The sequence below is a fragment of the Sceloporus occidentalis genome, unplaced genomic scaffold (assembly GCF_023333645.1).
Source record: "Sceloporus occidentalis isolate IW3139 unplaced genomic scaffold, rSceOcc1.0.p SCAF_107, whole genome shotgun sequence".
In the NCBI taxonomy this organism is placed as follows: domain Eukaryota; kingdom Metazoa; phylum Chordata; class Lepidosauria; order Squamata; family Phrynosomatidae; genus Sceloporus; species Sceloporus occidentalis.
This window is the reverse complement of record NW_028317087.1, coordinates 1,128,295-1,141,051: the sequence shown is the minus strand read 5'-3', so window position 1 is coordinate 1,141,051 and position 12,757 is coordinate 1,128,295. Positions and strand designations below refer to the sequence as shown.

Here is a 12,757-nt window from a genome sequence, read left to right as displayed (position 1 = left end):
GGCTCCACCATTCCCGTATAGAGGGAGGTCACATGGCTAAGAATGGGCATTTCTACTTTAGTAACTACCGATAGCTTAGAAGAAACAATGCCCAGTATATGATATCCATGGTTTATTGGGCTGTGTGCAACGGGAAATTATAAAACGCGTACAAAACAGTTTCAAGTGCCCACCCCTGCATGAAGTGTTGGTTTTGTCCTGCGGTGTTCTGGAATCCGCTGGAGCACTCCGTGCCGAGTTTCTAATTCCAGCTTGTGTCGCCCGGCTTTATTTAGCCTGAGAGATATATGCCAGCGGAGCCATTTTGAATTCACAGCAGAAGCCAGTTTAATGAGTTTGGCAGCACCGGCGTTCGGTGGCCGCTTGCCTGTGCCGTGCCCACCGCTTGGCATGCCTATCCCCCCCATGCAAAATGCCACACTTGTTGTAACCCTTTGAAAGGAAGTGACATGACTAGGATAGTTACAATAACGTATTTGTCCGTTTAAATATATATGAAAATATCCATACACCCGTCCCCTGCCGTGTCTACACACTTTATTGCGAACTTTAGGGCTGTGAAGCACTGCGATACACTCACACCCGGCAAACATGAGAGGACACGAGAGAGACTTGGGTCCGTTGGATGTACGGGCCGGGTACGCTCTGTCACCGGACATATCTTTACAGAGTTCACGCGGTTCTTTCACCGCCGTTTAGCCCGAAGCCCCGTACACAGGTATATCCTGCCTGATGTCCGCGGCCTCTGCAATCACATTTGTTGTGTCACAGACGAAGTCACCCGCAGCCCACCCAGCCGGCCACTAGTAAAGGGGAGGAGAGGCCGTTTTAGGGAGGGGGCGGGAGAGAGGCTGGAGTGAAGCCGTTGCTACAACTAAAAGATAAAAAAAATCAGTGTACAAAGTGTGGCGTCCCTGACACCTGGCACCGCAACCGGCCGAAGCTAATTACTGCCCCGGCCCCTGTATATAAAGCGAGGGCAGCTCATCCCGGAACAGCAATCACTCTGCGTGTACCCAGGCAGGAGTACCCACCCAGAAGTACCCGGGGCTAAGAGATGGCAGACACCCTGAGGAGGCTGACCAACAGCGAGACATGCAGACTCCTACAGGACAAGCTGGAGGACTGGTACAAGGATTACCATGTGAGTGACGGCATCATCACCTGCACTCACTCACACACACACATATATATATATATATATATAATATACATACACACACACACACACACACAGTGTCGGTTCCCTGTGTAGATCGGGGCAGTCACCAGTTTAAGGACTATAATAGGGATATTGTGGAGGGTCTGTGAGCCGTGATCTCATGGACATGCACATGTAGTATATAATAATGTACATTCAAGTGATGACATCACTTTCCTTATGTATCGATTTTATTTGTAAAAGTCAGGCATGTTGGTTAGAACTGATACTATAACTTATTAGCACAATATGCCTTTTTTTTTTTGTTTTTTATGCACGTTCCAATATGTTTCATCCAGTAATGCGATTCCCGCAACTTCATAATACCGTGTATAAATTCTGATTGTTACAATTTTGACATCAGAGGCACACTGGTACCCAGACTGTTGCAATTGCTCAGTGTTCCATGGGTGCCTGTGTTCCATGGGTGCCTGTGTTCCATGGGTGCCTGTGTTCCAGGGATTGAAAGGGTGAGGCAAACCTTGGTAACTAAGGACGCCTGTTGCCATGGAGACAGAAAGCCCATTCAGGGAAGAATATTTTTCCCAAGCCAGCAACTCCTGTTGCAACATAACCTGCGCTCCCTATTTACTTACTGTCCTCTGTAAACAACTCCATTATTACTACTGTATTCATGAATGTAGTGCAACACTATTAATGGTTTTTTATTTACACTACTAATTTATTATATTACGTTTTATTTAACATTTTAAGCACTCGCTGAACATATGCATTATATATGCAATTTATGTTCTGTACAACCTCCTTTCTGTGATGTGCATGTTACTTTAAATTCACCTTATTTCCATATCTTTTATTTAGACTTGGTTCAGTTCTAATGTGTTCATGTCATGCTGCCTGAAACAGCTACAAGTAAAAGGGTTGTCACGGTAACCAGACAAACTTGACATCCCAATGGCACCAGGCTATGAATCCCACTCCTCCTTACCTACCAAATTGAATGAGGTCTCTAATGGAAGACAATTATCACAATCTTTTATTGTTACATTACAGCAAACAGACCCCCCCCAGCAACAATATATTCAGATTTTTTGTAAATGTTAGCATCTCTAAATAAATACCAAAGTCATTGTTAATGAGTAGAGTTTTTCTCTGTTTAATGTTGAAGAAGGCATTTCTGTGTGAAAAAGCTGCTCCTAAAACATGCTCACAGCAATATATATATTTTTATTTTTTTTTTGTATTTTTTTTTATCAAATGGAAAGAAGTATCACAAAAAGCCATGATTTAGTGTGTGTGGATCACATAAGTAACTTTTCATTTAAAAGAAATTGAAACTATCAATGGATAATATATTTTAAATTGTACAAGAAAACATTTGTTAGTTAATGGTAAATGTGTATGTACATGATTACATGCTAACGGCCCTTATTATTATCAATATAATAATATTTAACACATGACAGGCATGTGAGCTAAATCTCTGCTGTGGTATCTACATAGGCAGATGGTCTACCCACAATTCTGAGGCATCTGTGCCCTTTGGTTGGTATTTTTGTCGTTGATCTTTTGGATCAGCAGCAACAAATTAACAGATATAGGAAAGGCTGAACTTGATGGACGCAATGTCTTTTTTCAGCCTATGTAATACCAAGCATTTCCATAGCTCTATGCAAATGTCAACGTCAAAGTCTTTCGGAAATGTTCTTGCAGTACAGTTAGTGCCGAGCCTAGGGCCACTGACACCTGGGTGAGAGATGCTATATTGATAACTCCTCCTGTTAACAAACATAACACTTCTTACAAAAATCATTTTCTATGACAACCACTCTACCTCTTTGAGACACAGACTTCACCAAGTAATGTGTCACTCACTTGTTACTCTTACAAGCAGCCTGAGGACGGTGGCGTCTCTGCCCCCAAGCAGCCTGACGACGGTGGCGTCTTTGCCCCCAAGCAGCTTGCTGGTGCCATCATTGCACCAGCTTGTCATTGGCATCTTTGTGCTCTTACAGCTTTTTAATGCCTTTTTTTGTGCTCAAACAGGTTGTTAGTGACACCTCTGCACCCAAACAGCATTACACTGTAAGTGTTAGTGACAAATGGCATTCCGAATAAAACCCCCAGGGCGAGGGGATGAAACCAACACAGACTTCACCCCTCGCGCTGCGCTGTCTGCCACATGCGTCCCTGCTGTTCAGATCACCCGAGTGCGGTGTATCACGTGCAACCTCCTAAGCTCTGCAGTCATGTATATGCAAATTGTTTTCTTATGGGTATTTACATTCAGACCAACTTGGTGGTTTTTTACCACCTTGGCCTAACAATTCTTGCCATGACACCAATCTGGAATCAGCAATCTGATTGATCAATGTTAAGGGAAGTCATAGGACTGCCTTTGTGGAAATTCAGTGGACTATAAAAAAAAAAATAATGACGGATGTAGGATTCAAGTCTGCTCATGTTACCAGGATAACATTTTCACAATAAACTTTTTTCTTTGTGCTAAATGTGGGTTTGTAAAGTGTTATGATTTACTTATGAGGCATTTCCGTATTTTGTAGTATTGTTACAATAATAGTTAAAAATAAGTAAAATAGGTAATAGGTACAAATTTCTTAATCAGTTGAAGGCCCCCGATTTGCAAACTATAAAATATAATATTATACATTTTTTATGTATGCTTCACAAAATGCAACGTGGGTCCAGTTTATTAAATTTAATAAAATGGGAATTTCTTGCTTTATCCAGAATCTAAATCGTATTTCTCTTTTCAGCTTTCTTTAAGTATCACTTTCTTGGCTGCTTTATCTTGTAGCTTTGGTGCAAAAAAATCAATGTCTGAGTCTTAAATGCTCTCGGAGGGGAAAAAAAAGTATGTTCTTTTTCTTGACAGATTAATTCATGTGACCACAATCTGAACATTTGCTGTGAACTTATTGAGTTGAACTCCAAGATTCAGGGCCAACTTTTCACGATCCTCAGTGTAACAGCTCGGGAAGGTAAGAATCAAGACTACTGAACTAAGCTGTAGACTATCTCCTCTTCTTTAAACCACAGGGTTACCAAACCAGTTCGAAACAAAAATATCAGTGTCATACACTCCATATTTCATTTACTGCATCGGTAATCTGAACTAAATAGCCAAAATGAACAGCTCTTACCTGGCCTATTATCTTACCCAGTCCAAAAAAAGTTAGTTTGGCAGGATCGCAATGTGGTAAACCTGTGCTGTTTCTGATCACGCAAACTTCCAGATATTTAACAATCCTGTGAATTATCATGGTTTCCATTAATTTACCAACTACTGATGTAAGACTTACTGGTCTGTAGTTGGGTGAGTCTTCCCTGCTAGTGGTTTTTGTAACGTGGTACTACAGTTGCCAACGTCTGGTCTTCTGGAATTACTTCTGCCAATAGGGACTGGTTAAATAAATCTGACGACGGTTTTGCCAGGACACTTGGAGTCTCTTTTAATAATGACAGAAGATGAGTATAGCAGATCATTTATCACGTAAACATTTCCATATTTTGAACCATTTTGTATGATTTTTCAGGTGGTCAGTATGCTGGTGTGGAGATTCTTAAAAGTCGTTTCCTGCCATGGCTGGGAACCTGCTTTACCACAACGTCCTCAGGTGCCGATACCAGCTTCTCCCTCCTTCAGGTATGTACATAACTCTCGTACCCCAAAAAATATTATTGGGATTATACTGCACATTCTGGTTTCTGTACTGTTTTAATTTGAATAAATGTTTATAGGAAAGAATAGATTGACGGGCCTGCTGAGGTTTATTTTCTTAGGAAAGTAAAGCGAGCAACTGATGTTTTGTCTAAGTAAAATAGTATCTTGTAATGGCAGATATTAAAGTGCCTTGCAGAAGTGTTCACACACTGTAGCTTCTTAAAAGGGACAGTATAATGTCCCTGACACCCCTTGTAAACAACAATGCAAATTAAAGTACTCTAAGTATTTTGATCTGCGTTCTTGAAAACTTAGCAGCTGCACTCCTCCATAAAGCCATGATTGGATGGGTTTTGTGTGGAAGAACTTGACGGGCCCACACAGACCCCTGACCTCAACCCCAATCGAACACCCTTGGGATGAACTGTAACGGAGATTGTGAGACAGGCCTTCTCGTCTAAAACATCAGTGCCTGACCTCACAAATGCTCTACTGGATGAATGGGCAAGAATTCCCACAAACACTCCAAAATCTCATGGAAAACCTTTACAGAATGCAATGTCTGCTCGGCAAATAGCTGGGTGGTGGAGGGATGGTTATTACATATGAGGGATTTCAGACACTATGGGAATTTAAAGGTGCCATGCAGATATCATATGCCCTTTAAGGGAAATATTTTTGCTTGAAATATAGTGCATGCACTATGGTGGGTGCTCGTACCTTGTGTCTCAAAGGAGGAGTACCCAGAACACTGAATACTCACCGTATTGCATGGACAGAAGAGACATCTGATGCAGGTTTATTCACACAGAAATGTGTTTCTCTTGTGGGGGCAATGTCATCTTTCCGGCAGACCTGTTTAAGTTATTTTAATACTGAAGGAGTTAATAAGATGATCGTTTTCAATCAGGAATCACTGGAGAGAGACAAGAAGTTAAGAGAACTGTCCTCTTCCCAAGAAAAAGAACTGCATAAAATGGAGACCCAGATAGCATCTACACGCCGAGAACTTAGCTCAGTCAGACAAGAGTGAGTAATTTTCACGATTATGAGCTGTGAAGGGATGTTATTTATAAGTATTGTTGTTTATACTGCTTCAGTTGTAGTGAGTTTGATACTGCAATATACAGAATTGTTCTCTGCCCCATGGGGGGCAGTTTTCCCAACTCCCACCACATTCAGGCAGTCAACTGTAATTGTAACCCAACTCTTCCACAAGATGTATTTATTGCAAGTTTACTTTCTTCCCCAAAAATTAGGCTTATTTGTTACTTTTGGGATTATAGTGATGTTGTAAGACTGATAAGCAGGCATTTCTGTTTAGAATGGGGATTAGCATACTGTTTCTCAATTAAATTCTCCATAAAATAAAATAAAAAAAATGCAAAATCTTATCTGAATTTGGGTTGTTAATAGGAGTTGGATATTGATGTAATATTTGCTATTAAATACAACGTTAAAATAAAAGTGTGAATAATGGTTATACTAAAAACATATTTAACTTTTTTGTTTTTTACGCAGACTGATTGAATCACAAATGGAGCTTGAAGACACAAAAACAAAATCAGCATCTACACTTCTAGCCACTGAAGAGGAGATTCTTCAACTTAGAGCAGAGTATGACACAAAAAAACACATTGTTTTATACATTTCCACAAATTAGATAATGATATGTAGGCTCAGACTCTAAGTTGTATATGTATAATGTGCCTCAAGTGGTAAAGCAGGTCTACACAATATAAGATTTTAATTTTTAAAAAAAATAGCTAATTAGTGGTCAAGATTTCGAGGCCAACCATTGCAAAGGTTATATTATGCACTACTTGTGTTGCACTGTTTACCTGTTGTATAGCCCTGTAGAATATGATGATATTTAATAAATCATTAAATACTAATAATTTGAAGAGTTCCAAAAATGAGAGATCATGGACTATACAAGAGTAAATACTTTCCATGAGCTCACCCTTAACTTGGTGCTTCCTTTTTGTTAGTCACTTCACATTAACTTGTTGGAATATCTATCCCTGGGAAGTCTCTGAGCTCACCCAGGGTCTCCAGGTTAAACAGTGTCTACCTTCTTCAGGAAGTGGTGTGTGGCCATGTCAGCTCCAAGCCCATGTTCTAGCCACATTCCCCGCTTGCCTCCAATGAATAACTGTGGAAAAGAACCTTAAAATCTTTAATCCCGTTCATACAGGTTGAGGTCAACCCAGGATAAGTTAGAAATGAGAAAGCTGGACTCTGTGGATGATTACGAAAGACAGATACGACTGCTAAAAGATGAGATCTCCGTTTTGTCAGCGGAGAGGAGCGTGCTTCAGAGCAGGTACTGAATATCTGCCTACCTATACCTCAAACCTTTTCAGATTTTTATGAATATATTTGTAATATTTTTAGAATTAATATGAAAACTAGCAAAATAGTTACACCAGATATATATCTGTATGAATAAAATACAAAGTCTGTATGTGCATGGCACCGAAGAAAACACAAGGACATGTGTCATTGGCACACAGCTCTGACTAGATTGACATCTGCATGTATATACTGTATTTGGATCCAGTGAAAAAATGAGATGTATGTATGTATGTATATATATACATTTGGCAACACTGATGCTGATACGGTGATTTGACAGATATGCTATGAATTGGATGACCAGTGTCTGAGGTTTTGAGCTGATGATTGTCTTTCACCATCCTGGCACAAATGCAAAAAAAAATTGTGTTCCATGAACAGTGTTATAATCCTCTGATATACATTTATTATCTATAAATATAGATAACACCAACAGTGACTTTTTGAAGAAGCTCACATATTTTACAAATTTATATCCTCTTATTTCAGACTTTCCCGAAGCCGCTCTCCCAGCCCCTTGCGCCATTCCAGCCGATCATCAAGTCCATTCTTACGGTGTGAGTCGCCTACCTCTGCCAGGCTGACCAACTCCTCACGTCATGCCCGCCTCATCTCCAGGTTTAATGACATCTTTGCCAATGATCGTTTAGATGCCCAGAATCTTCTCAAACGTTACATTGACGACATAGAGATGGTCCAGAGGATCATTTTTATTGCCACCGTGGTACGGAACCCTCTCCTTCAAATTTATCTTGCACTATAAGACACTCTTACAGCTTAGCTTTGTTCCCTTTCTTTCCCTGATAATTTCACCGTTTGTTCAATTCTAAGAGCATGTTAAGAAAATACATAGTGAACTTATGCATAAGCTCATGTTGTGCTTTTATTTAGGAATCATTCCATGCAGCCAAGATGGCATTCAGACAGTTCAAACTGCGTGTAAGGAAGTCTCTGTCTCCATCTCACATGGGGCCCGAATCTCTGGAGGATGCAGTCATCGACTACATAGTGCGCAACCTGGATCTCTATGATGTCCAGTCCAGTGTTAATGTAAGGTTCGGCATTACCTTTTTTTCTGCAGTTTAAAATGATGGCTACTTATCGGCTAAGTATTTCTTATGGGTGTTTATATAGTAATATGGTTTCTCTTTAGGGTTAGACAATTGCAGTAAAGGTTATTGCTATTTAGTCATTTGTATGTCAGGTGAGGCAACAAATCATCATGGTGTTGGTTTGTCTGTAATCAAATTTAACCAACGCACACAATAAGGAGCCAACAATTCCAATACCAAGATCATTCTGAGCATTACTGGTGTTTTATTTTAAGCAATTTTATTGTTCCCCCTTTAGGAGGTGATCAGTGCCATGAATGTCAATCCTAAAATTTCATTCCCACCAGAAGTTGACTTTATTCTGATCAGTGGCTTTATCAGGGAGGTGTGCCGCGTAGCATTTGCCATGCAAACTCTAGAAGCACCATTGGACATAGGATTCGCTGTTGATGGAGAGCTTTTTAATGAAACCAAGTAAGTAAAGTGGTTATTTTATAAAGATATTGTTTTATAACTAAACAGTAGTATGTTTTAATCACTATGTTTTTACGCTTGCAAATTCACTACTGTTCTCTATCTAGATATCGTCATTCCTATGATTCTGAGCTCACCGCTCCTCTCGTTTACTACCACGTGTGGCCTTCTCTGATGGAAAACGATAATGTCATTGTCAAGGGAGAAGCAGTGACAAAAAGAGGTGCTCTGGTAAGAAAAGTGTACGCTAGCATATAAGGCTTAAATGCCTCAATAAAACATTGCCATTCTAATGAATTATCAATGCAAATATGTATGGACTGATATTAAAAACATAAACACAGTATGTAACTGTACCGTATGATACACATCAGCTTTTCCTCTGTGAGGACTTGTTCTTATAGGAAATTTCCTTCCATTTTCTTCACAGTGGAGTCCAGGAAAAAGTAGAAGTAGGAGCTGTAGCCCCATCCGTTCCCGCTCAGCTAGTCCAGGGCGAACCTTGGTAAGTGTCCTTCAAAACATGGCAATTAAGTTAACACCATTTTAAATTTTAAAAGCTCCCTGAGATTAATGGATATTTTATCTCACATAAACTTAACACCACTTGGCTAGGTCATTAAATACAGGTTTGGAGGGTTTAATTGCTTGATGAGGACAGTTATGCATAAAACTGGAATGTAGTCTATGATTAGATTGAGGCATATAATGGACCAAAAACAATTCAGAGGAATTATTTGTTTTGTTTTTGGTCCGTATGTTTTTCGGACAATGAATTTAGTTTCCCTTTTGGTTCATACGAAAATTCTGAGGGCTTTTTACATTCGGAAACTCTCTCTCTCTCTCTGTCAATGTCTCTCCACCTTCTCCATCGACCGGTCCCATGTCCCTGTCTCCTTGCTCCGCTTCTTCTGTTTACGCCTGATTCCCCGTGAAACTGGCCCCCTGGTGAGCTTCCTTGCCATAAGGGTTCACCCACTCCTTCAATTGGAGGGATGGGGAGAGGCTGCACCGAGAGGCCAGAATTATGCAGATAGATTTGCAGAGAAAGATGTGCTGAAACACTTCTTTCTCTATTACAAGTCACATTTGAAGGTTTACGTTAATTGTAACTGGAGGACGTTCCAATATAAAAGGGTTAGAAAGTGCCATTATGTATTGTGCTAGGAGTGGAAGCACTAGATTCACAGTCTCTACTCTAAACTGTATGGCCACAAAGTATTGCTGATACCAACTATTTATTTCTCCTCCCAACAGGCCTCTAGAAGCCGGAGTCCATCCCCACTTAGAAGAAGTGGAACTCCAAGTAAGTTGAAGGGTAGTCAATGGCTGAGAACCTCTATGGTAACTGCATCATAAACAATACCCAACTGATGAAGACTCTGCTTTATTCATTTGTGCATTCTGAATAAAGGGCTCCAAACGAGACCTAAGTCTCCACCTAAAGCTAAGAACCCTAGTACCTGCAATCACTAAACACAAATACAGAGCTTCACGTTCAAATCAGTTTGTATGTCTATTTCTTTCGTCATTAAGCTATTGATTTGAATTAAATCTATTTTCAATACGCTTAACCTAGGAAATTTCCTAGAACATAAAACTGACACAAAGCCAGGAAACAGGGACAAAATGTATGTTCCACAATAACATCATGAATTAGACATGATATTGTGGTATATTTTAATAAAACTGAAGGCTAAAGGTAAAACTAAATGTAATGTTATATTTTTGGAGCTTACTGTAAATTGCCATTCCCTACTAATGCTGCCCTAGCCCTCTGCGCTCATTTGACTTGATGTGCGTTTGTCTTCCATAGGATTCTAACAGGCTGGATGTGTGATCTCTATCCACCAGGAATCAGTCTGTCAGTGGTGCTTCATTGTTTCTCCAGAGTACCTCAGACCTTCATTGTGATAATGTGAATGGTTCTTTAGACAATGTTTTTTTTTTTTTACTACTACTATTATTTAGTGTGTTACATTTTTTTGTTTTAATTTCACACTTGTATTATTTTTATGTACAAATGAATGAAACCAGATTAATGCTGTAGTGTGTGACATCACAGGAGTCATCATCACAGTAAATATTACTGAATCTGATCATAATAATCTAATCCCTAGTGGCTGTTTGAAAACAACGAATTCTGGCTCAAAATAAGAGTAGAAGACGTTGGCCAACAGTAGAAGACAATTGTCTTTCCCTGACCCAGAACAAAGTAAAAAAAAAAAAAATGCTGTTACATATATATTAACTTTTGGATCCACAATGCATTGCAAACATCTCGGACACTGAAAAAGTTAACAGATATTTGTAATATTGCTATTATAACCAATTTTTTGTTTGTAAAGTAGTATTCCAAATGTGTGTGTATTTATATATTCACATATATGCCAACCCTTCTTAGTCTGCACAGAAAGCCATTAAAGCGAGCCAAAAGGACCATACATTCCCATCCTTCATCTTAGTTTATATATCATGGCAGTATATAATTTTCTGGGGTCAAGCGCATAATTATCTTGTTATATGGGCAGATATAACCATGTCCCCATGCCAAAATAATGTGATTCTGGCAATCATCAATGTTTTCCCCCAATTAATATTTGAATAACGTGCCTTTTAAATGTCTGGTATTTTAATACAGATATCTGTGATATTAAATATAAATGGCACGTTTGTACCCTTTAATTGATTTGGTTTTGCTTATGCTGTATATATTTAGAATTGCTTTAGGAAATATCTCTAAAGAGCAATAAAGGAACTGAAATACCACCACATAAATGTACTGTAAGTCAATGAAAACGTATAATTATTTAGATCAGTTAGCAAACACAAGCTGATATATTTTAACAACGGAAATCCTGAGTTATTCAAATACAAACATCATTTTTGTAGATTAATCCATTAAATTTAGCTTTAACTTGTGATCTTGAGTGGAGATAAGTTTGCAGTGGATTTAGCTTCATGTATTGTATCCTGCACGTTTGCACTTTTCAGGCTTCCCGAATTAAAGGTTGATTTGCAGATGATTGTAGTTAAATAATTGGCTGCATACACCAAAGTAATTGGTTATCTTGATAAAATCATGAAGGAGATTGCATAAAGATGTCCCAAATTTGCTACTTGAGATATATGTAAACTAATACTTTTGCTCATCTTATTTCCAAATGAAGGTAAACATTCCTACTCCAAAGACTGGGACCATGAAATAAACATCTGTTATATACTTGAAACACACAATTTAGTGTTGTAGTTGTCTTGGGGTGTCTGTCAAGCTCATCAAGACACAGAGTTAAAGTTCCCCTGTACTTCTTTATTTAAAATTTTTATAGAATAGGACAACATTATGGCTTCTTTAACCAGCAATGCGTACAGAAAATACGTGGCAGCTGTGCATGATACAATTTTAATATGTTCAAGGGATTAAGAGTCATCAGGTCACCTTTCCACTACTACCATCCACACCTGATATGTCATTTAAAACTAGATACCGAGGAACTTTACATGCTGCAGGGCAGTTTTTGTTTAGGCTGGCAGTATGCAAAGTCAATTATAATTAGAAAAATTAGAATAATATGTAATGATAATAAGTATCATGCTGCTAAAGTAGATCAATATCATGCAGTAGTATAAGTATCATAGTACCGGTATATGACGGAAGCATGAGAATTTTCATTCTGTACAGCTATGTCTAGATACTGTTGACATGAGAATATGATGCTAGCCACCGGCCTATCCATGTGTTCTACTGGCTTTGTCAGGTACCTTCATCAATTTCCAGAAGTCAAACAATCAGTGGTGCTTTTAAATGTATTTTTTTTTGTGTGTTTTTACAACAATTTGTTTTATGGCCCAAATGTCCACGTTTGGATTCTGGCTTTACAATTTCCAATCAGGATGCTTGTGAATATCAACAAAATGTCTAGATTTAATTACGTGCAAGTCAGTAAGATGTGCAACTATTTTTCACAATAAAATTATACGTTCTTTCTGCTTTATAACTTCAGTTCTGTATAATAGGAGCTGTCC

General features: G+C 38.8%; 1 protein-coding gene across 1 annotated transcript in view; it reads left to right on the top strand.

Annotated features, from left to right (window-relative positions):
* The first annotated feature begins 1,057 nt into the window (after nucleotides 1-1,057).
* Nucleotides 1,058-12,757, top strand: part of LOC149283242 (mitochondria-eating protein-like) — a 75,480-nt gene continuing 63,780 nt past the window's right edge. Inside the window, exons 1-12 of the mRNA XM_089497785.1 lie at nucleotides 1,058-1,144; nucleotides 4,059-4,164; nucleotides 4,720-4,829; nucleotides 5,758-5,876; nucleotides 6,369-6,464; nucleotides 7,045-7,173; nucleotides 7,695-7,929; nucleotides 8,097-8,255; nucleotides 8,556-8,731; nucleotides 8,839-8,962; nucleotides 9,162-9,236; nucleotides 9,989-10,075. Coding sequence (XP_089353911.1) covers nucleotides 1,058-1,144; nucleotides 4,059-4,164; nucleotides 4,720-4,829; nucleotides 5,758-5,876; nucleotides 6,369-6,464; nucleotides 7,045-7,173; nucleotides 7,695-7,929; nucleotides 8,097-8,255; nucleotides 8,556-8,731; nucleotides 8,839-8,962; nucleotides 9,162-9,236; nucleotides 9,989-10,075 — 1,503 coding nt within the window. The remainder of the gene's footprint in view (nucleotides 1,145-4,058; nucleotides 4,165-4,719; nucleotides 4,830-5,757; nucleotides 5,877-6,368; nucleotides 6,465-7,044; nucleotides 7,174-7,694; nucleotides 7,930-8,096; nucleotides 8,256-8,555; nucleotides 8,732-8,838; nucleotides 8,963-9,161; nucleotides 9,237-9,988; nucleotides 10,076-12,757) is intronic.